We start from the raw sequence: 25,481 nt of genomic DNA on the forward strand, positions 1-25,481 counted from the left end.
TGCTGGAGGCTCATTAAGGGAAAGGCATTTCATCCCGATGAAATGAAAGGAACCTATCTCTGGCCCGAGTAGAGACCTAGTAGTCCAAGCTACACACAAGCTAATTCAGTTGGCTTGCTTATTCTTTCAGTTTAGAGACCACCCTAAGGAAGGGACTTTCACCTGATGCCATAAGAAAAAGAGAAGTACAATACAGAAGATTATGTAGTTTCCTTCCCAGAGACCTTTTGTGTGGTTCAGTATCTACAGGGCTGCCAGGACTCTCTGTTCCATCATTCCTATGCGTTCTGCTTTAGAAGGTATGACTTTATTTTTCCTAAGTTTGCCGTCTCGTTTCCTTTGGCCTTTTGTGGCTCCCCTTCTTTGCCCATGTAGCTGTTTGCAGAACTTCCATGCATAACACGAAGTCCCAGCTTTCCCTGTTTCTCCTTTCCACAGCCCTGCTCAGTGCAAACACGGGTTCACAGCTTTCCCACATCAGAGTTTTTCTTTTAAATGCTAATATTTTCTATGTGCTTCAAAAGGAGACAAAATATACTCACTGTTTCCTCCAATTTCTTACATCACAGAAATTCATTTCTTTTATTTATCATAACCCACAATCACAAAATGTGTTAGCATCATTGCTATGAAGAAATTATGTTCAATTAAAAGGGAAATAATAAAAAAATGTGACATTTAAAGAGTGAAGTAATATTAATGACAGATGAACTTGAAACACATTTCACAAGAGTTGACATCGTCACTAAATTGACATTCATAATATAAATAGAATATGTTGAGATGTTTCTTTCTAAGAGTCTCAAGTCAGTCAATGTTTACATAAAACAAACGTCATTTCAAATAAATAATTCTGAATACTTCAGAGGAAATCATTTTTTTCAGGATTAAGGTGGTGGCAGCATATGTATAAACAGATGAAAATATATTTCAGCATATTTGAAACATTGAATCAAGATTTGGATGTATGAGGGCCTTCAAGATACTTATTTCTACATCAAATTCAAATATGAAAGCTTCTAAACAGTTGCCATATTAAAAAAAATTGAGGTTTATTTCATGTTTTCAATAAGGGAAGTAAAATATGACATCAAAAGTAATTATCAATAACTAAATATAAAAGCTTAAATATAAACAAATGCCCAAAATGATATAATTTCTTTTCCCCTACCATACTGGATGCTTACAAAGGGACCTAAATTAGTAAATATGACTGAAAAGTCTACGTAGCCAAAGAAATGCCAGTATATATAATTTATTTTTACTAGTTCACAAATTATACTATTATTTTTTCCCCATGGCAGGAAACAAATTAAAGCTAAAATAATTGGTTAAGAATCAGAAATGAGGAACTTAATAGCAATGGACTTTATATCAGAATTTCTAATTGTGTGTGATTGCATGCATGCAAAATTTGACTCTCAAGTGGTATAATTAATTTGAAAAGAGTAGGTAAGCCCATAGGCCAAGATATAAATAACTCTAAATATAGAAACTGGTATTTGTGCATGATAAAAAAAAATGTATATTTGCACTTCTCCCTGGAAGGTACCATATCCTGAGGCATCCCAGAAGACCCACTGCATTTGGTTCGTCTCCCCCTCCCCCACAATCTCCAATCCTCAACTATGGAATACCACTCCCCTTCAGCCCAGTCCTTTGCTGGGACTGATTGCTAGTTACTCTGCTCCCCAGGAGATACCACATCCTGAGGGATCCCAGGAGATATCCTGCACTCAGTGCATCTGACACCAGCAGAATACAAGAGAATCTCAAGGATAGAAGATACCTTAGAAGAAATTGACACAATTGTCAAAGAAAATTCAAAATATATATATAAAAAAAACCTCCCAACCCAAAAAACATCTAGGAAATTCAGAACACAATGAAAAGTCCAAATCCAAGAATAATTAGAATAGAGGAGAATGAACATGCCCAGCTCAGAGGGTCCAAGTGAGGACCCTCACTCCCACTGAGGAGGGAGAAGAAAGCAATCAGAAGCAGGTAGGGAGGGAACTAGGAGGAAAGGAGATGGAGGCTGGGGGAGAGGACCATGATTTGGTATTGGGTGGGGGAAAATGACTGAAGCCCTTTAGAAAGAAGGGAAACAGGCAATTTCCGGAGGTGGGAAGAACCTACAGAATGTTCCAGAGACCCAGAGGTAAGAGACCCTCAGGACTGAGGAGGAACCCTGGATGAAATGTCCTACAGTGAGGAGATGGAACTTGTAGAGCTCACAGCAGGCAGAAAGGCAGGGCATCAAGTGAAGGATAAGGTTGCTATTCCACAGTCAACATTCTGACCCATAATTGTTCTTGTCCGAAAGAACTGCAGGGATGGAAATGGAGAAGAGCCTGAGGAAAAGAAGGTTTAGAAACAGGCCTAAGGGGGATTTCAGAGCAAGGGGAGGCCCTAAGGCCTGACACCATTACTGAGGCTATGGAGAACTCACAAAAAGGGACCTATTATGACTGACCCTTAAAGAACCAACAAGCAGCTGAAAGAAATGCAGATGTTTGCAACCAACCAATCAACAGAAGCTGATGACCCCTGTGGTTGAATTAGGGAAAAGCTGGAGGAAGCTGATGAGGAGGGCAAACCTGTAAGAGGACCAGCAGTCTCCATTAACCCCCCCCCCCAATCTCTCACACACTGGATCACCAACCAGGCAGCATACACCAGCTAATATGAGGTCCCCAACACATATACAGCAGAGGACTTCCCATTTTGGGTTCAGTCAGAGAAGATGCACCTAATCCTCCAGTGACTGGGTCTGGTGGGGTGGGTTGGTTGGGGAAATCCTCCTGAAGGCAGTGGGGGCAGGAAGGAGGTATGAAATGTGGAACAGTATCAGAGTAGACAGAGAGGAGAATAAAATCTGGAGTGTAAAATAATAAAGATAAAAAATGTATATTGGCAAAGTTACAGATTAATCTTTAAAATCTGCGCTTTCACGATTGATGTAGATTTTTAAAACGTTGCCTTAGTGAGTTGTTGCTCTCTGTGTTAATTCTCTCTGTGTATATTCTACCTTCCTGTATGTATTCATAACTATATTATAAGCCTCAGTATCAGCATTAAACAGATTCAAAGGATAAAAGACTCAGTGGGCACAGCACAGCAAGAACAAAAGAGCAAGATTAGTGGAGGCTAAACAGTCAAGTCTGAAAGTATCTAATAATGTAACACCACCTGTGGACTGAACAGGGTTAACTAATGGGGCGTGGCAGACAGGTCTCTAAATGATATCAGGGTTATTGATAGCAGGTATCCTCAAACTTTCATGTCAATCTCAATCACCCAAAAGAGTAAAAAAATCAAAATCCTGAGCCCATGGCAGAATCCAAAATATAATTCTACATTGAATTGTAAGGTCTTATTTTTTATTTGAATTGCTTACAAGGTCACATCAATAAAACAGAAAGCCAAAGGTACATTGCAAAGCGTCTGAGATTTTTCCAGCTGATAGGCACTCTGAAATTTGATTCTAAAAGCTTTGATGTAGCTTCACTCTTTCACTTGACATAAAAAAAAAAAAGTCATTAGAAAATATTCAGCCAAATAGGGGATCCAGTGCTTTAAAGGAACTTGATAGCAGTAAAGATACTTTGTAGGGTGAGGTACATAATATGTTTAGACGAATCAACACATGGAACCACAGTAGAGAGAGCCCAGTATTAGCCACCCTATACTGTTCCCCGAGGAGTGAGAAGGCAGTGCTCCTTAGAGGAGATGGGAGAGAAGAGGATGGTTTGGGCATGTGGAAGGATGTCTTCACGGGGAGAACAAACAGGACTCCTCGGCAGCTGCTGCCTGAAGCCAAGTAGTCAGAGAAAAATCTACCTGGAGGCAGGATTCAGATGTTACAGACAGAGCCTCTGATTTTATGACCAATGAGAACATCGTGTATTGAAAATCTGAATTAGAGGATGGACTTAAGTGAGAGATAAGCAGGTGAAGGGAATACAACATACAGCTGCTATGTTTTGACTATATCCATACTACTGTTGGGTCAGAACCAAATTCAGGACCTCAGAATTTTGGTTGTGACTCTTCAGCTGTGGACTTACAGATTTATGAAATTTTGTGGAAAAAATTGCTTAATATGCACATTAAGGAACAGGTACTGTGTAAGAGTCTTCAAAGATCAAATTAAAAAGTGTGTGTGTGTGTGTGTGTGTGTGTGTGTGTGTATGTATGAGAGAAAGGTGAGGCAAGAGATTGAGGATGATAAAATGAATGAATATTTGATAAAAGACTACTGCTCTGCTCTCCATTAGGTAACACTGCCTTAAATTTATTGATGGCTAGCCACTAGCCACTCAAAAGAGCACTCAACCCAATTCAGATTTCTGTTATAGAAGAATCCAGCATAAGTGTTTCCTCACTTGAGGGTGATATGGCTGATCATGAGCAGCCACTGATACGTGTGAGAAGAGACTGATCCAAACCATGCTATTAGCAGCTGTGTATAAAAGATTCATTAAAAGAAAGAGTAGGCCTTTGGGTTTGTTAATTAAACATGAACATAATCAACCGTCTCAATTATTCCTCCACATTATCTTCATTCTGATTCCATTAGTCATTGAGCTCAGTTCCAAAAGTTACAGATATAAAAGCACATGGTTTTCGACTTCAAGGAGCCGCCAGACTGAGTGCACCTGTCAGTTGGGACTATTTATTGATAACAGAATGCTTCCCAGCTGCTATTAGCCCTACTTATAAGATAAATACATAACAGCAAGTGTTAGACAGCTCATCGACTGAGTTATTAAACATAAGATTATGGGCAAAGGCAATTTCCCTTAGGTACCACAAAGGGACCTGTGGTCAGCAGAAGAGTGATCTCTTCTCCTGGGTACTCAAATCCTAAGCCTTGTAATTGGTAGATATGGTAAATCACATTCCTAAGAAGGATCAAGCCTAGAGGCTTGCTGAGGTAGGGAATCCATTGAAATAAAAATAGATAAACTCTCTAACTTGAGTGAGTCCAGTTTAATTGTGGGCATCTAAAACTAGAAGAGAGAAAGATGGGTGAAGGTTTGGAGAAGGAGATCTGGATGATAGATCTGAGGAAGTAGTGAAGGAAGGCAGCCATCTTTGGCAACTGCACAGGGAAGCGAAATGGAGTCTTCCAGGAACAAGCAGAAGGGTCCATGCTTTGACTAAAACTTTGATTTATGACCCCTGACCCTATGATCTGATGCCAGACTTCTGACCCATGAAAGTAGACATGCGTTGACCCTCCAAACTTGTGATATCCTCTGGTGCCAGCACTAGAAATCAATTCAAACCAGAATGACTAAAATTAATGTCTACGGAATTTAACTACAGTATCATCTGGAAAAAGTTCTTGGACTTTGAAGGCTCATGCCATTCCCATGGACTCTGAAATTCTACAGAGGGAGCTCTTGACGGTTATTTGGAGGACAGTCTAAAAAATCATTCTTCAATTTGTGTCATAGACTTGAGAGGATCATAAAGACTGCAGATCCTTGCTCTGCAGCATTGTCTGGCCGCCAGCACTTAGCCAGCTTCCCTCTTGCAGCGTAGACAGCATCGCTTCCCAATGAATACTGGGCTTGACGAGTTTGTAGCTCACTGCGGTACTTCGTTCTCAGCCGTGGAGTCCAGAGCTCTAGTTTTAATTTTCAGGTGGAAAATGACTTTTTATGTCCCTTTTAGTCAATGTTCCTATTTTTCTTTCAGGAAACAATGGCTACGAGTAGGAGGGAACAAACTGCATTTGAGGTCAGAAAAGAGGTTGGGGTCAGTAAATTGCTTCTATATAGCTCTCTTCACTTGAATCACTTTTATAACTGATGTCTTCTATTTTAATTTTCTTCGTTTCTGCTGTCTTCACAGAGCAAGATGATGCTGTTTTTTTAACTTATGAAATAACCCTGGCTTCATCGTTTGTTTTCACATGTGCTCAGCCTGTGATCATCTTACTCCTGATGATCCTATGCACCCAGGCTAGTCAGCTTGAGTCCTTGGTTCTTACAAAACAAGTGGAATTTGAATAAAGCCATAATGTAAGTGAATGGCTTTTCTTGTGGACTGAGTTGTAATGAGGTAGTTTTAGGATTATAAGAGTTGGAAGACCTGGTCAGTCAAGTGACACATAAAGGTGGTTTGTTCCCTACACTTAACAAAACTCCACCAGCCAACTATAAATGAAACAAGTAGGAAGAGGGGTTAAAAAAAAGGAAGAAGCAGAAGGAAGGGAGCTTTTAGTTTTAATACTTAGTGTTTGATCCCTTACATTATATACATACGCAAACACTACACACACACACAGACACAGAGAGAGAGAGAGAGAGAGAGAGAGAGAGAGAGAGAGAGAGAGAGAGAGAGAGAGAGAGAGAGAGAAAGAGAGAGAGAGAGACTTATTTTAGTGATGAGGAAGAAGACATGGTTGGCTCCTGTCTTTGAGATGATTCAAGATTACTGACAGAACAAACAGAAATTTAAACCATAAATTATGTGATCATGCCTAATGAAAGCAATGTAATAGAGCAGCAAATGTCTCAGGGAAGTATAAACCTTCATATGCAAGGAATCTGCAATATTATTTTATTTCACCCAAGCACTGCCTTTTCTGATAAAAATGAGAGTGGCTAAAACATGAAAGCAGTTATTTAAGCATCAGATTTCAGTGCAACATACATTTCAGTTATCAAAATTTTAGTAACCTTGGTCAAAATTTCTACTTTTACCTTTATTTTATGTTTTATATAAAAAATTAAAGATAGGAAATTTTCTTAATAGGAATGCCAGAGTGATTTATCACAGTGGTCTCAACCTATGATTCACCTAAGACCATCAGAAAACACAAACATGTACAGTAGGAAAATTATAGTTATGAAGTAGCAACAAAAACACTTTTATGGTTGGGGCTACCACAACATGAGGAACTGTAGTAATGAGTTGCATCATTAGGTAGGTTGAGAACCACTGATCTGTTATCTATCTATGTATGTATCTATGTATCTTATCTATTTATCTACCTACTTATGTATGTATCTGTGTATCTATCTGTCTATCTCTCTCTCTTATATGTATGAATTTACCTATGTGTGTATGCATGTATGTATATATGTATCTATGTATCTATCTGTCTTCTTATCTATGTATCTATGTATCTATCTACCTTCCTACCTATGTACCTATCTATCTGTCTGTCTGTCTGTCTATCTATCTATCTATCTACCTATCTATCTATCTATCTATCTACCTACCTACTTACCTAACTACCTATCTCCCTACCTTTCTTTTATCTTTCAACCAAGCATTCTAAGCATAGTCAGGTCAAGTGATACATTTCTGAAATCTCAACTCATGGAAAGATGAGAAAAACACCCTCAAATTCAATGCTGGCCTCTACAAATGAATCAGAAACTGACTACTGCAAACTACATAGCAAGAGTTTGACTCAAAAAAGTCTAAATAAAATAATTAAACAGAATTCATCTTCAGAGCTTAATATTTTATGAACTATATTTTTTTCTGACCCCCAAATTATGTTTCCTATTTAGGCCATCTTCTCTTTTAATCCTCTAAGATATAATAGATAATTTGAGTAACTGGAGGCTATGGTTCATTTTGTCAAATCTTGTAAAATGATTACATCTTATCTTTATAGTAGAATTAATTTTAATCTTCCTACCAAAAGTGGTTTATATTAAAGTAGACTAGTCCAATTAAATCTGGACTTTAATGTTGATTTATGTTTCTAAAGGAATCCTAAGAAGAAACTAGAAATATGAGAGAATAGAATACAGTATTTAAGCTACATGTGTGATCCCTGTGGTGGAACCTGTACCAGCCATTCGTATCAAAGTGGATCACTTTCTTGATAGTATTGACTTATTGTATGCCAATCACTGTCAAAGGTACCTGGAAAGGAGTAATGGGAAAATCAAATCAGCTCTTGGGGAATGTGGTCTATCCCATCTGATAATAACATGAACCTATTACTGATTTAGAAACATTGCAAAATTGCTTTTTTTTTTTTCAAAGTAAATTGACAATTTAGCTAAACATGGTGACTTTCTGTAAACAGAAGTTCATAGTCTCATCCTTGTACTCAGGCATCTGTTTTAAATACTGAATAATATGAGAAAAAAAGATCTGTAAAGGTTCATGTTGAATTCATCATTTTCTCCTTAGGGAAGGTTAAGACATTTAATCATTCTGATCACTTAAAGCGTCAAAGACTTCCATTTGAGCAAGGAGGCTTGGGCATGGCACTAGCTACGCAATGGCGTCTCTGAAATTATGACCGGGTGTTAAGCTTTAAAATTAAATTGTGGGACCTTGTGACTTTCTTCTCCCACTTTCTTCTCTTACAAATTGGAACACAGCTTAGTGCTGAATATATGAGATATATCATAAGGCAGAACAGGATTTTTTCAGTATTTGGATAGCAAAGGATGCTCTCTGTGTCTACCTCCTGAAGAAAAAGATGAGGCTTTAAACCGTCAGGCAATTTTCAAAGTTTTATTTTAAAATTACTCTTAACTCAAAAAAAATCTTTGTAGTCATGTAGTTCTTTTTGGCATTTTATGAATCTGGTTTTCTTTTAATATATATACTTAAAAAGTTAAGATAATCATGAGCTGTGCTGGGCTTTGACACAACATTGTCTGGCAATTATAATCCAGTATTAAAAGCTTGTCATTTGGGCATAAACCTGCCATCTTTTACTATGAAAACCATCTTTGCAGTAATGCTGAGAAATATTTTTAAAAGCACATTCACTCATATATAAATCCTGAATAGAAGAATATACTATTTTTCTCACCCATTTGACATAATATATATTAATGCAAAGAAAATGGTTCAATAAATTGCTTAGATTAATTACATGCTTATTGATGCAGACTGGAGCAAATGGGAGAACTGAAGGCTGGAAAGCAGCCAGTGACTAATAAACGGCTTTCAGGCTGTCGAGAGAGAGAATGTCAAGATTATTATAGTTATCAGACATTTGAAAGCATCCTTGGGGCGATTATAAACATTTGCAATCAATTAAGAGCAAGTGTCCATCTTCTGGGCCCCGGAACAAATCTACACCAATGCTGCACTGCATGGAATAAAGATCATGACTCAGGAATGTGTTAGTGAGGACTGGTCCCTAATCTGCATTTCAAAATGAAGGAATCTGCTTATGTAGCCCAGCCACCTGACTGTGTGCTGAACCTGAATTTGGATTATTAAATAAATGATTTTAATATGCAGAAGAGAATACAGGTAACAGACTTGGGATTTCCTGAAGTGGAAATTGTTCTCTACAAAGAAGTGCAGGATAATCTGATCGTTCGATTTAATTTGATCATTTCCATATTACTTCATTTCGTTGACACTTCACGGAGATTTGGCTCCAATTTTCAGAATGATTAAGCAGTTGTGGTAAAGATTTATATAAATCAAACCAACCTAGCAATCCACCATCGGATGATTGGATAACAAAGATGCAGTAAACACATAAAAATATAATATTCTTCAGCTTCAGTGAGAAAAGAAATCAGAAAATTTGCAGGAAAATGGATAAACATAGATTCCATATTATTAAGGGAGGTTTCACAATCTCAGATAGAAAAAAAATTACATATTGGACTGCAAATGAAGATGTCAGCCTTCTGTGGTGTGTGTGTGTGTGTGTGTGTGTGTGTGTGTGTGTGTGTGTGTGTGTGACATTGAGTGATGACTCAGTGGATAAAAGTACTTGTTGCTCTTACAGAGGACCGAGATTCCATTCCCAGTAACTGCATGATAGCTCACAAACATCTGTAGGTACAGTTCTAGGCATTTAACTTTATGACCACCAATCATATGAATTTATACATCCTGCTGGCAAACATTCATACACATAAATATAAAATAAGTAAATAAATCTAAAATCACTAATGAAAAATGCTTCTATATGCATATATAAATAAAGAGATTGGGATAAACACATGTGCATACAGGAATGGTATAACATATAGAAAGGGGAGCAAGAAAGGGTAAATAGTGGATGTTGAGGAGGACTCAGATAAGAGCAAGTCATGATTGAGTCAGAAAAGGATCTAAAGCCAGTTTTTAATTGTATTAGTTTTGGGTCTCATACTTTCTTTTTCCAGTTTTTGGTGACAGATATATGCATAAAATATATTTGGCAGTGAAAGTAGAAAATTCAACATGAAGTCTCATAGCTTCAGAATGGCTGTCCTAATAGTATATAAATTAATTGAGATGTATAGGCTATGGGTCTAGTTAATCTTGCTGTATTTGCATGTTATTTATAGCATATTAATGAGTAAAAACATTAAGTGAACAGATTTGAGATATTCAAATATATTAAAAAATAAACTTCTCTTTTATTTAATTTAAAGACAACAGGGAGCTAGACAAATAGGTTTTATGCCCTTTTTAGTTTATCTTATTTTGTTATTGAAAATTAGACTTTTAACACAAACTGTACAAAGAATTTATGTTTCAATATAAATCCAAATTTTATAGATTTTTTTTAACTCTTAAACATTTAGCACAGATAACATCATCATGAAAACAGTGTCAGATAACATCGGCCTGTTTTTCATACTCAAGATTCCACGTTGACTTGCATATGATATGATATTCCTCTTTCAGGTGGAACCCACAGGGCCACTGGACTAGACGGAAACTGGGCTACTTAAGTTTAAATGTCCGTCAGCCTCCCAGCATTTCTAGCTGGATTTGTAGAGGCCCTGAGCAATTTCAGAACACACAGCTTGTTTTTCTAATGACCCATGAAGGCTGCAGTGGAAGATACGATCACTTACTAATTTTTCCAGAAATATCCTGTAGTTCTTCTTGAAGACAAATGGGTAAAGTTGTTACTAGTAGAATAGGGTACTTCTTTCTGAAAGTACAGAAAGAATTTGAGAGGAGAACTTTGGCTTTTAGAGTTAGAGAAGACATGACTGTTCTTAGTCTATAAAAATGAATTTGGAACGTTTTATTTTTTCATGAGAAAGTGCTCTGGGGCAAACATTTTAAACTGGGCAAGTGCTTTCCTTTAGCTCAGTGCTATAATCTTCATTTTTACAAGATGACTCTATGACATGTTTACCATCAGTCCTGTAGTCTGACCAGTGTGTCTATTAAGAACAGCAGGGAATGCATGCTTACCTATGTAGAATGCCTCATATCCATCATGTGGGGTGTAAGAAGACCATCAGAGTAGTAGCAGTATCCTGGATCACAAATTGCTGCCTATTTAGACTTGTGATTTATACTGTCTCTGGTAAAATTGTTAAATCTTGCTATTTTATCTTGAAAGAAGCCAAGGGGAACACACAAGCAAATGATGGTGATTATGTTTAAACAATTTGTTTACTTAAAGAAGTATCAGACCTAACAACAGCTTTCTGGCCCTTCTGGTTTTTTGTTTTTGTTTATTTCATTTGTTTTTTTTTGTTTTCTTTTTGCTTTTTTGTTTGTTTGTTTTGTTTTTATTGAGATAGGATTTTTCTCTGCATCTTTGGTTGCCTTTGAACTCACTCTGTAGACCAGGTTGACATCGAACTCCTGAGATCTGCCTCTAGGTCTGGGATTAAGGGCACGTGCCAACACCACCCAGATGGCAACTGCAAAAAGGTTCCCTAAATTAAGAGTAGAATTTGTTTATTTTATATAAATCGAGAGTCTTCGGTATTAAAAGTTGGCAAGGAGTCTAGATGTCATACAACAAACATCTGTGTTTCATGTAGGTTAACCTGAGATGTCTAAGAAATAGCCAATGTAATTCCAAATTATATCCCTCTTGAAGACACTGGACATTGGTTATGCTTTTTAGACATCTTTAAGTGATGAAGTAAGTTGCATCCAGCAATAATGTAAAGAAACTTGTCTAAAGTGAAGCTACCCTTTATTTATGTGAGAACATTGTGGGATAATCTCTAAAAAATGTGTGCTCATTTCCACTACAGTTGAAGAAGTCCAATTGGAAACATTCTCCTCAATCTAATTGACATGATTAATGGCAACATTTCAGTTTTGGAGGTCAGTCTATCGGCTTCAACACTCTGGTCAGGGTCATTATAGACAACAGACTTTGTACTAATGGGCAGTGGAATCTTTGTGATCGCAAATAAGCCAATTGTACCTGGATTAATGCTTTTGGTCCAGTAGAAAGGTTTGCGTAGAAGTTCAAGGAAAATGCCATCCAACTTTTGAAAGAAAGTCATAGGAATTTATTCTACTCATTAAAGAGTTGAATTAATTTTATGGAAAAATGTATCGAGAAAGTATAAATGGATTTGATCCCAACTTCTGTCATTCAGATTAATTAGAAGAATTGCAATTGAATGGGAAAGTCACTTGTGTACAATGGAGTTAAAAAAAAAATGGTGACAGCCATTTTCTAAGAATCTCTTGTGGCACTCTGTGCTTTGAAAGCAGAAGTACTCACTAGTGAAGAGGAGTCCGTGATCATATGTAAGCTAAAATAATGAATGTGAAAAATACAGATCTTTAGTGCAAGAAAAAAAAACAAACAAACAAAAGCAGACCAATAAAAATAAGCCGCAGTATTATAGCTAGTAAGATTTCAAGGTATACTCTCAAACCTTGAAAAAAATCAAGTACTGACAAAAATATATTCATATAGTTTTATGCCAAAATGTCTTTAAAAATCTGTACATGTATCTCTGCTTTTAAAATAAAGCTGTAAGAAAAAAATAAGCAGCAGAAAAATGACTTTGGAAGACACTCTAGCACTGAGGATCCTCAGCATAAGCAAACCCGCATCATATGCACTGAGCTGCTTTGGTTGACAGACGTTGGTGGACTTGATGTGAAATCTACCCAACATTAACACAAGACTCATGCTGCTAGCTGTTTCATGAGACTTAGGGGCCTCTTTCTGGTCTGTGACGATGGGTATTGTATGTAAAAAACTGTTACTGAAAATATTGGACTAGGTTATTTTTGTATCCTAATTACTGTTCTGTTTCCCTGGCTCTAAGAACCATCAAATCTTCCTAATTAAAATATGGTATCATTTTCATTTAAGTTATTATAAATGTCTGAAACTTGTAGGCTTAACATTATTGCTTCTCTTTAGTGAAGGTGTCTGTATACAGTCAGAGCACTTGCCTTTCGTTTTTTTTTTTTTTTTTTTTTTCTTTTTTTAATTTTTGGTTTTTGATTTTTAACTTGTTAGGAATTAATTTTATTCTATTACCATAGTATCAAATATGATAGTGGCCAAAGGCATAAGGAGTAATGGATGATGATTGTATCTGGGCTTCTTAAATTATTTTGATGTTGTTTGGCATTGCTTACTTGATGTTTTCTTTTTATAAAATAATACTAATGATATTAACAGTTACCTTAGAAGATGACTATAAGGATTTCGTGAGATAATACATACATTTGAAGAATTTAGCAAAGTGGCTAGATATAAGAAATATTCTCAACTGATAGTCTTTGTTATTTTATTCTTGGCTCTTGAGAACATTAAACGACATAGTCTAAAATACTTATTCCAGTTCCTCGTAAGCAAAATGATCAAGTTTAAAAATTTCAGTTGCTAAGACCTGATCCCATTTATTCTCTATTGAAGTGCCCACTTCTCATATATGCTGTCTGCCAAGATCGTCCCTAGTCTCAGTAACCAAGACCAAACCTACCCAGAAAGCCCACTCATCACCGCTGCTACAACTTAACCTCTCACGACACTACACCAACGTTCAGTTGCTGAAAACTGAACTCGCCGTTTCCTCTTAAAGGGGCCCTATAAACAACTCCTGTCCTTTGACTGCCTGAGAGGTTTTTAGTTGTTGACTGTAAACATACATTCTAAATCACATTTTCAAACCTATCCTACCTGGTAACATAGTAAGAAGAGCTGGGAAATTCACATATTGCACCTTCTTAAAGCTTAGCCACACAGTCTCGCTCTCAAGCCTTTTGGAAAATAAAGGCTTAGACTCATTCCCTCAAATAAAGTTTCCATCCTTTTCAAATGTTTTTGATCCACGTACATAGTATCGATGATGATGTGTAGTTTCTTTGTTAGACTACCTTTAAACATAATTGAATACTTCATTAGAAAAGTACATCATTAATGAACTGCATAGAGAAAATATACACACACTGCTTTTCTCTATAAAAGATATATGGGTATATATACATATATACTTCTATATAATGTGTACATATTAACATAATTTATATGCACATAAATATGTATATACATGTATATATATATGCATATATATGCATGCATATACACATTATTTTAAGCAAACAACTTAATTATACTTTCTTGTGGTTTTTTTTTTTGCTGGGTACAACCCTTAGCTGTAGGTGAGCCCTGGGGACAGGGTTGGTTAGAATAGGTAGGTGTGTGTGGTATTGTTTTTGTTTTTAATTGAAGAACTTTATTTTAAAAAAACAAAGATAAATGTACAAATTTTTAAGCAGTTTTTTTAAGGTTTGATACTCTGCATTAAGGTCTTACTAGTTACAATGAGCAAAAAGTACATGTAAAACAAAATGTAACCTGGTATTAGTCAACGTTCTCTTAGTGTGTAAGGATTGAGCATAATTTTTTTTCTTGAACTTCACACAGTTTGTGAGTTGTTTCTGGGGCAGTCAAACCCTCTGGGGTTAGCATCCCACTATCAGTGACTGCATGTTATGTCTGTTCGTTTGTGACTGGGTTATCTCACTCAGGATGATATTCTCTAGATGCAACCATTTTCTTAAGAATTTGGTTAAGTCATTGTTTCTGATAACTGAGTAGTACTCCATTGTGTAAATGTACCACAATTTTTGTATCCATTCATCTACTGAAGGACATCTGGATTCTTTCCAGTTTCTGGCTATTATAAATAGAGCTGCAATGAATATTGTGGTGCATGTATCTTTGTTGTATATTGGAGTGGCTCTGGGGTATATGCCCAGAAGTGGAATAGCTGGATCTTCAGGTAGTACTATGTCCAATTTTCTGAGGAATCGCCAGACTGATTTCAGAGTGGATGTATCAGTTTACAACCCCAACAACAGTGTCATCTGAGTTTTTGATCTTGGCCAATCTGCTGGTGTGAGGTGGAATCTTGGGGTTGTTTTGATTTGCATTTCCCTGATGGCTAAGGATGTAGAACACTTCCTCAGATGTTTCTCAGCCATTCAATATTCCTCAATTGAGAATGTTTTGTTTAGCTCTGTACCCCATCTTTTAATAGGGTTGTTTGATGTTCTGTTGTCTAGGTTTTTGAGTTCTTTGTATACCTTGGATATTAGGCCTCTATTTGATGTGGAGTTGGTAAGGATCTTTTCCCATTCTGTTGGCTGCCATTTTGTTTTCTTGACAATGTCCTTAGCCTTACAGAAACTTTGCAATCTCATTAAGTCCCATTTGTTAATGTTTGACCTTAGAGCATGAGCCATTGGCGGTTTGTTCAGAAAATTTTCTCCTGTGCCTATGTGTTCTATGGTTTTCCCTACTTTCTCATCTAATAGTTTCAGTGTATCTGGTTTAATGTGGAGATCATTGATCCACTTACACTTGAGCTTTGTACAAGGAGATAAAAAAGGGTCTATTTTCATTCTCCTGCAGGCTGATTGCTAATTGGACCAACACCATTTGTTGAATAGGCTGTCCTTTTTCCATTGAATGTTTACAGCTCCTTTGTCAAAAATCAGGTGACCATATACATGAGGGCTCATTTCTGGATCTTCTATTCTATTCCATTGATCCACGTGCCTATTTCTGTACCAGTACCATGCAGTTTTCAGCACAATTGCCTTGTAATATAGCTTGAGGTCAGGGATAGTGATTTCTGCAGATGTTTTTTTGTTGTTGAGGATGGATTTCGCTATTCTAGATCTTTTGTTATTCCAGATGAAATTGCACATTGATCTTTCTAACTCAATGAAGAACAGGGTTGAAATTTTGATGGGGATTGCATTGAATCTGTAGATTGCTTTTGGTAAGATGGTCATTTTTAAAATGTTGATCCTTCCATTCCATGAGCATGGGAGATCTTTCCATTTTCTGAGATCCTCCTCAATTTCTTTCTTTAGAGGTTTGAAGTTCTTGTCATACAGGTCCTTCACTTGCTTAGTTAGAGTCACACCAAGGTATTTCATAGTTTTTGTGACTATTGTGAAGGGTATCTTTTCCCTAATTTCTTTCTCCACATGTTTGTCCTTTGAATATAGGAAGGCTACTGATTTGTTTGAGTTAATTTTATATCCAACCACTTTGCTGAACTTGTTTATCAGCTGTAGGAGTTCTCTGGTGGAATTTTTGGGGTTGCTTATGTACACTATCCTGTCATCTGCAAAAAGTGATGTTTTTACTTCTACCTTTATGATTTGTATTCTTTTGATTTCCTTTTGCTGTCTAATTGCTCCAGCGAGGACTTCTAGTACTATGTTGAATAGGTAGGGGAAAAGTGGTAAGCCATGTCGAGTCCCTAATTTTATTTGGGTGCCTCAAGTTTCCCACCTTTAAGTTTGATGTTGGCTGTTGGTTTGCTCTATATTGCTTTTATTATGTTTAGTTATGGACCTTGGATTCCTGTTCTTTCCAGGACTTTTAACATGAAGGGGTGTTGATTTTTCTCAAATGCTTTTTCAGCATCTAGTGAGATGACCATGTGATTTTGCTCTTTGAGTTTGTTTATATGGTGGATTACATTGATGGATTTCCTTATGTTAAACCATCCCTGCATGCCAGGGATGAAGCCTACTTGGTCATGGTGAATGATAATTTTGATGTGTTATTAGATTCTGTGTGAAAGGATTTTGTTGAGTATTTTTGCATCAATGTTCATAAGTGAGATTGGTCTGAAGTTCTCTTTCCTTGTAGGGTTTTTGTGTGGTTTAGGTATGAGGGTTATTGTAGCCTCAAAAAATGAGTTAGGTAGCATTCCATCTGAATCTATCTTGTGGAATAGTTTGGAGAGTATTGGTGTTATGTTCGCAATAAATGTCTGATAAAATTCTGCACTGAACCTGTCTGGACCTGGGCTTTTTTTGGTTGGGAGGCTTTTGATGACTTCTTCTATTTCTTTAGGTTTTATGGAATTATTTAGATGATTTACCTGGTCCCAGTTTAAATTTAGGATCTTGTATCTGTCTAGGAATTCATCCATTTCCTCCAAATTTTCCATCTTTGTGGAGTATAGGCTTTTGTAGTAGGATCTGATGATTTCTTGAATTTCCTCAGTTTCAGTTATTATGTCTCCACTTTCCTTTCTGATCTTGTTAATTTGTATACTCTCTCTTCACCCTCTAGTTAGTCTAGCTAAGGGTTTATCAATCTTGTTGATTTTCTCAAAGAACCAGCTCTTGGTTTTGTTGATTCTTTCATTGGTTCTTTTTGTTTCTATTTGGTCTATTTCTGCCCTAAGTTTCATTTAATTATACTTAATAACAATGTAACTATGACCCTCATTATCCAGCCTGATTCCATTCACTAATGATACTTTATCCACTTCTAATGGAAGCAATTCCTGACAACCAAGAAAAAATTTAAGTCTAATACACTTAGAATGATGTTTCTGATGACTGCCCTCTTCCAGGTACAAAGTCTCTGGGGACTTGCTATTCATCTAGGACCCCTTCATCATTTTTTACTAACCGGATTTATTGTAAGCATTAATGGTTTTTTTCTTTTATGAAATAATGGTTATTATTGGAGATAATCTTGTAGATATTAGCAGGGCCATTTTTCAGAACTCTAAATTAAGTGAGTCATAAGCAAGTTTATCTCCAAAGTAGAGGCAAAATGCTTTTTTGGCTTTTATCCCTAAATCATCCCTGTACTTAAATGGAAGTACATTCAACCTTGGTGCATTCATAGCTCCTTATACATTCCAAGGCATAAGAAGCACAAAGGACCTCAAGTGTTAAATGACTCTGACAGGGGCTAAACAGACACAGCATTCAGCTGGTCAATAATGTGTCTTCTCTTAAGAGAGCCCAATCTCAACTCTCACAGGATTTGAAAATAGATAATAAGTGATTTTCCATCCTACCGACTTTTACAATCAAAGGGTAAATTTCTCATTTTAATGCTTAGAAAGTGTCTTCATCAAAAAATCACTTTTCTGATGCTTATTTTATTGGACTGTTTGGGTTTTTTTCCCATTAAAGATCTGGGTTTTAAACTTTGATTAGTCCAGTTTACACTTGATCAGAGGCTGTGAATGCCATTTAATGATGAAACAGAGCACGGTGTAATGGGCAAAAGCTGGCAAAAGTCCTGAGCATCCTGACTCTAGAGACAGGCAGTGTGCTTACACACCATCTTAGCAGTGTGTCCCCACTGCAAGGCCAATCTGTCCTTCTGCTGATGTGCCAGTTGTTTTCTTCACATTCCTTTTATTTCTTTTGTTCATGTCAATCTCTTAATCCTTATTCTGTGACCCCTAAATCCTTTGAGTTAAACAACAAAAGTACTGCTTCCGCCTTAGAGACAAAAAGCCTGTTTCTTGAGAGTCCACAGGCTCTGGCTGAAGTCTGCCCATTGAGTTTAAAGGGACTCTGGCTGCCAAAGGGACAGGCCACTTTGACTATTTAGGCCTAAATGTTAGTGCTCCTGGGCCCTTCCTGGCTGGCCCAGGGGGCTCTGCTTTGTTGCTTGGCAGAGTTTTGCCAGCCTGCTGGTTCTCAGCTTTGTTGCCTTTGTCCTCCAGCCCACTTGACTGTCACTCTTCAGACTCTCACCCTTGAAGCCCAGTTATGAGGAATAAAAGGATTGCTCTGAATGTTTGCTTGTTTTCCACACTTATTTACTTATTTGCCAAGAAAAACATGCTATTCATAAAACAAAATTTAAAAAAATGGATAAACAAGATCCTCTAAACAGGACACCGAACAGAAGAAGAGAACCATTTTTAGAAACTTCAAGGGAAACACACTTCTAAGTGAATTCATCATGGGGGGTATTTATTCTCATTTGATCATGTGCAGCTCCAGTCACTTCTGCTACTCTCAGAAATAAGGGGACAACAACAACCAAAGGGCTTTAGACTCCTTAGGAAATGAAGAGCCTCAGAAAAGAATGAAAAATATTATTTTGTCTTGATACATTATCACATGTAAAGATTCTGAGACGAATTGCTGTGTCCTCACATTACACTGCCCTCTGGAAACCATGCAGAATTATTGGTTCACACTAGTTTGCAGTTTTTTTAAAACTGCACATTGAATAAAGCATGCAGAGGATATTTTCTCTTCCATCAACTACAATGGGCAAAACATTAAGTAAATAGGTGTTTAAATGAGTATTTCAGAATTTCTTTTTAGCCACTCAATGAAAAGAGTTTACAGGATCTGCCCTGGTTTCATCCACCACCAAAACAACCATCATCACCACCACCACCATCACCACCACCAGTACCACCAACATCAGCACCAGTACCATCACCAGCACTACCACCAGCACGACCAGCATCAACACCAGCATCAACACCAGCATTGTGACCATCACAGAATTATAATATTTTTAAAGGATTGTACTTTTTTGTAACTTCCTATTATTTGAAAAGCCAAGATAGATTGTACTCAAGACTATTAAGAAAGACTTTTAAATGGAACATTAGGTGCAGATTTATTTATTTACTTATTTATTCATTTATGAAACAATGTCTAGCTAGTACCCAAGCTGGGTTTGACTCTATTTCTGGGGTAATAGGTGTTAGCATTTTGTCTGGGCTCTGCCCCATGGTTCCCTGGGAATAGCCAGGCATGCCTGACTCACTTTAAAAGGGGCTACTCACTCCCTCTGCTCTCTCTTGCTCTCTTTGCCTCCTTTCTCTCCCTCTGTCCTCTGCTCGCTTCCCCCTCTTTTCCCACCATTCCCTTCCCTGCTCTTTCTCTAAGTGCTCATGTCCAGCTTCTACTCTTTTCTTTTCTTTGCTTTTCTTTTCTTCTCTTCTCTTCTCTTCTCTTCTCTTCTCTTCGCTCTCTCTCTGTCTCTGTCTGTCCGTTTATTCTGTCTCTCTGTTTGTCTCTCTGTCTCTGTCTCTGTGTCTGTCTCTCTCTCCCCCTTTCTCATGTACTACTCTTCTAACTCCCCTCCTCATGCTCTAGACAAACTCTATTCTATACTATAACATATGTGACTGGTCCCTCTTGGAGAAAGAGATGCCTCAGCATGGGTCTGCAGTGGCACTACCTTCTCCCATACCTGACTGCATATCCATCAAACATTTCTTTTCTCCTTTTTATAAAACATAGGTATGTCTTATACACACCATCAGGTATGTATGTTTACTATTTTACTCCAAAGTTATTTAATATAAAGCACAAGCTCAGTGGCACTGAAAATACTTCTACTGGTTTGTTCCTTTGAGGTATAGCAGAAACAGGAAAACCACAAATGGTTCGTAGGTTCCGTCAGCTCTTTTAGGATTTAATGAAGTTGCTCCACACGCAAACCTTACCTTATGAAACTCACCAGACTGCAAACACTTACCATATTCACTGTCATAGAAGATAATAAATTTCTGCCATGCATACTCTGTGACCACTCTTAGGATGACATCATTCAAGTAGACAGGTGGACGAACTGAAAGAGTATAGTCATCATTTCTGTTGCTCCGGGTGAGACCACAGCCACTTCTTGGGGTCCCGGCTGTTGAACGCTGAATGAAGAGGTGGGGGATGTGCATGGCATCTGCCAAAGACTGGAGGGACCCAGCTGATGTGCAACCGATGGAGCTGACCAAAGCCAAGATGCCCTGGTTCATAAGTTCACATGCTGGAAGAGAGCACATCAATGCCAAGGTAAGTGGGTTTTGTGTGATTCCTCCCTTCTGAGAAGCAATGGTTTACAGAGTCATGTGAACATACATTTTAAACAAATATATAAACATGCTATATGAAAAAAAATTACTTGAATTAAGAAGTGCTGGTGGAATGCAGTTCAAGAATTCTGCTTTCCTTAGCTCTGTGGTGCTGAGCAAAGCTTCTCTTGGCTCAATATGACCATATTTAGAAGGGCAAAGTGGCATGAATCTAGGTGAATTATTTTGAGGATTAGAAGTAAATCAGTGTCTCTTATTTCTCTCTTTGATGATAAAAATTCAATTAGTAGCAGCTACTCTTGTATAATTGTTTTGTGATTCACTAAAATACCTGTCTAGTACATGTCTAAAGTGGTGAGCTATAAGGGAGACAAAATTTTGGCCACCATTGGTCCTCAAAGGTGATGACATTTTCTCCTTTGATAAAATAGAAAAAATAATTTTTTGTCATTTTCCTTAAGAAAAAAATAAACAGACAATGAAATACTAAGTTTTACCACAATACCTTTCTGGCATCTAAATGAGCAATTTATAGTTCTACTTTCTGATTGATGTGCATTCATTTATATTTTTCTGTGTATATAAATTTATTTCTTTTATAGTTAAAACTACATCTAATATAAAGATGATCAAATATAAACACAGCAAAAGTATTTTAAAAGAGATAATTAATGGTTCAGGATGCCAATGTTTGAAAAATATTCAAGAGCAAAATCAGAAAATGTCAAATATTTATGTTTTAAATAATTAGATGTAATAACCTTTTTTTTTTTGCTTTTTTTAAAAAATTTTTGACAGTCTATGCTGAACTTCTCAGTATTTGGAATTTATTATAGATTGGTTTATATAATCATTGAAGACTTAAAGAAACAGGAAAAAGGTTAAAGTCTTCCATGGAATGAATTGGCAATGTAGTGAATGCTGATTTGAAGGGAGAACTACTGGAAGCTAAGAATATGAGTACTGTGTGTATTTACTGTTATTATCAATGAGTAATTCCATACATACTCTGTCAATATTTAATTATTGGGGGCACATTTTCAAGCACTGGCTTATCAGAGGTTATGTGGACTACAAGTCCATGTGAGCAATACTATGACATTTGGGAGAAATACACTTCAACCATATGAGTTTCTAGCATAAGAAAAGTGCTTTAACGTATAAACAACTGAATTCAAATCAGACATTATAATCGTTACAAATATCCAAGTAAACAGTAGTTTTCAAACTTAAACCACAGAAGTTATAAGCTTCTAATTTTCAAGGAAAACTTCAGTGTATGTATTATAGCTTTTCATGTATGACACTCTAAGAAAACTATTTGGATTCAGTCTTCAGAAACATAAATTTACAAAGTTACATGTTAATTATGCACACCTTCAAAATGTGTTACTGCACATCTTAGGTAAGATAAAGGGTTTATTTCATATTATGCTTCTACATGACAGTCCATTAATGAAAAAAAAAGTGAGTGCAGGAACTCACGGAAGAATCATAGAGCCGGGTAACAAAGCAGAAAGCATGGTAGTCACGACCAACTGGATTGTTCAGCATCCTCAGCCTGCTATCTTCTTTCCTAAATATATTTCTTATTTAGCTTTCTTTTTTATTTTAGTGATATTCTTTCCTTACCCCTTCCAGATTCTTTTCCCCTTGTCTCTTGTCCATAGGGATATTTGTACAAAAGCACAGAGACAAACAGATTCATAAAACAGCCTTTAGGCTGGCAAAATTTTAGTTCAAGATGACCTTGATCTCCTGGTTTTTTTGATTCTGAAAAGTATTCCAAGTGAAAAATATTCCAAATGTTATATCTATGTATTGCTACACTTGGTCTGTATTTTATTATTATTATTTATCTCTTCCTATGTGTAATAATATATAGATGATTTATAAATTACCTTGAGGTCACTGTTTAGTATAACCATCCTATTGCCCGATTAGCAGGAGTATTTGAAATATCTATGCGTGATCAAAATAGGAATCATCAAACAATAAAAAATGTCATCAGGTTGAAATTGAAATTTAAAGGTCATACAGTTGAAAAGCAGAAAGCCCAATAACTGCTATGCTATGTCTTATTGATGAGGTGACACCCTAGAACAACATTCTAGAAAAGATTCCAAGACCCATTAAATAAAAAGAAAAACACTAAAATCTTTTTGTGAAATTTTTAACAGGGAGAGACTGGAGGGTCACAGCCTGTGAGTACTAAATATTTTTTCTTGTTATAAAATTTCTGACCTGTACAAAGTGAAGTCAGAGCTAAGTAATGAGATAAATATCTTTCTACTTTCTATCATCATAGAAAGTTGAGAAGAGACAGAGTTCTCTATAGGGAAAACATCTCTAGAGTTTGTATATTGTCAAGGCTGAAAAAAAAAAAAACAAAGCAAAACAAAACAAAACAAACAAACAAACTAGATTGCTCTAGTTTGCCTTTATGTTGCTGTTAGAAACACTGAACAAAAGAGACTTGGGGCGGGATTTATTTTACTTACAGGTTTCAGTGTATTATCAAATGCAACCAAGGCATGAACTCAGAAACCACAGAAAAGCACTGCTCATTGGATTTACTCTTTATTCTGTTTACTTCTTTATCTAGCACAGGGCCAATGTCCTAAGAAATACCTTCCACAGAGGGTTGGGCCTTCCCAAACCAATCAGTAAATGTCTCACAGACATACCCACAGTCCAGTCTGATGGAGACAATTCCTTAGCTGAGGTCCTCTCTTTCTAATTTGTGTCAAGTTGACAAAACTCAGCCAGCACAAACCAAATGTAGTCTAATTGAAGTCAGAATTAAGAGGTTACCTGCTCAATTAGATTGGAACTAGTTGTCCCCAAAACAGTTCCATTGAGGTCCATGAAATACTTTGTCTCTAGGGAAACCTACTGCTGACACTTTAAGGGGTTGAAACAGAGGAATCTAATTGTTCAGCCTTGATCTTCAGAAGCTTAAACCATGATAGCTGCATGGGGATCCAAGACAATTTATGTTCAGCAGAAACTTCAAATATTGACAGTTCAAACCCAGGATCGTTTAGTTTTGTTTTCCAGAATTCAGTTAACAGCACATGAGGAAGCTGGCAGAATCTGGGTTGGGAAGATCATAGGTGCTTCTGTGTGTCTCCCCATTCAAGCCAAGGACTTCTCAGTGGCAAATTTACTGATATTTTAGGCTATATGCTTTTTATGTATGTGACTACATACCATTTACATCAATACACCCAGATCATATGCAGCAGCTTCTTGGTTTATAACACTATCAGTTGAAGATTTTTACATCAGAGATGCTTTGGGCATCTTCTAATTGCTGAAAGAGCACACCTTTTAAATAAATTCCTTTTATAACAGCAGTTCAAATCAGCAACACTTTGCTACTTTTGGACCTAAGCAGTTAGAGAAATTAAGCTGGCTTTTAATTCTATATTTCAAGTCAAATTATGTTCACACACACTATTGTTTCTACTTCTAAAGCTATTCACCTTGTTTTTTTCCCCCTTAGTGGATAAGATGATGGTATAATAAGATGTACAGTACATGTAGAAACTTAATCCCCAGCACAGTATTATTGAAGGCAGGATTTCAGGGGACCCAATAGTTTCATGAGAATCTATTTTCAGGAATGACTTAAGTGAAAATTAATCCTTCTAAAGGAATGGATTTGGTATCGCTGTCCTCTCTCTTTTCCTTCATTCTCTTTATCCATATTTTTATCAGATGACAAGTAAGAAAGACTTTCATCCATTTTAGTGTCTTGATTTTGAACTCCTCGGCTTAATGAGAAATGACTGCTTTTTATAAATATGCCCATTGATTTCTGTTAGGGCAGCAAAAAAAAAAAAAAAAGACTATTGCATTATGAAAGAACTTTAGGGTTCCTCGCTACTATTTTCTCTGCTAAATAGTCTTCAGATATCAAGGAAATGCATAGCTTTCAGTTGCTGGCCTTTCAATAAAATCATATTACTTATGGGTGGTCTTTTTTAGTTGCTTTTAGCTGCTTTTTCTCAAGAGTCTTTTACTATTGGTCATATTAGCCAGAGTGCCTTACAACATGTAAGAGAGAATTTGGCTGAATTCCATATTTGAACTTTTAATTTGATTTCTGATACACAAACAGTGTCTCAAATATGTATTGCTGCCTTCCGAATATTTGCCCAAAAGCCAATGAAAGTAACAGTGAAACAGACAATAGTTATTAAGAAGAATGAAAATCAACTTCTATTTTTTATTTTTTTTAATTTTTAAATTTCTTTTTGAAGACAGGAATTTTATTTGTTATCATAAGATAACTTTTCCTCCAAATTGTTCTTTGGACACTGAGAAGAAAATAGTGCTTTCAACAGCAAATGAGACTTGGACATTCTGATTAAATTGAAACATTTGATTTTTGTTTTTTTTCCAAGCAGGCCTTCGCTATGTAGTACAAGCTGTTCTAAAAAGAACTCAGTAGACCAGGTTGGCCCTACAAGCTCAGAGACATACCTGTCTCAGATTCCTAATTTCTGGAATTGAAAGCCTGTGCCACCAGGCTTGGCAAATTGAAGCAATTGAAATGGAAAAAATGACCTTAGATTATCTAGTATATCCAAGGCTGTCTGATTCCTGACTTTGAGGAGAGAGAAACTGTTGGCAGAATCAAGGCAAGATTCTGTGTTGCCTCTGCTTCTGGGTAGC

At 36.7% G+C, this 25,481-nt stretch overlaps 1 protein-coding gene across 3 annotated transcripts in view; it reads right to left on the reverse strand.

Moving 5' to 3' along the window:
• The window catches only part of GRID2 (glutamate ionotropic receptor delta type subunit 2), a gene marked incomplete at both ends in the record, with an annotated part of 1,350,985 nt that overhangs the window by 701,220 nt on the left and 624,284 nt on the right, over window positions 1-25,481 (reverse strand). For 2 of the 3 annotated variants that reach the window (XM_080932483.1, XM_080932482.1), the window contains one exon: window positions 20,468-20,752. The exons of the other annotated variant lie outside the window; for it this stretch is intronic. In XM_080932483.1, the coding sequence (XP_080788609.1) occupies window positions 20,468-20,752 (285 nt within the window). The remainder of the gene's footprint in view (window positions 1-20,467; window positions 20,753-25,481) is intronic. 3 annotated transcript variants of the gene reach the window in all.

This window comes from Micromys minutus (genome assembly GCF_963924665.1).
Source record: "Micromys minutus genome assembly, chromosome: 18".
Lineage (NCBI taxonomy): Eukaryota > Metazoa > Chordata > Mammalia > Rodentia > Muridae > Micromys > Micromys minutus.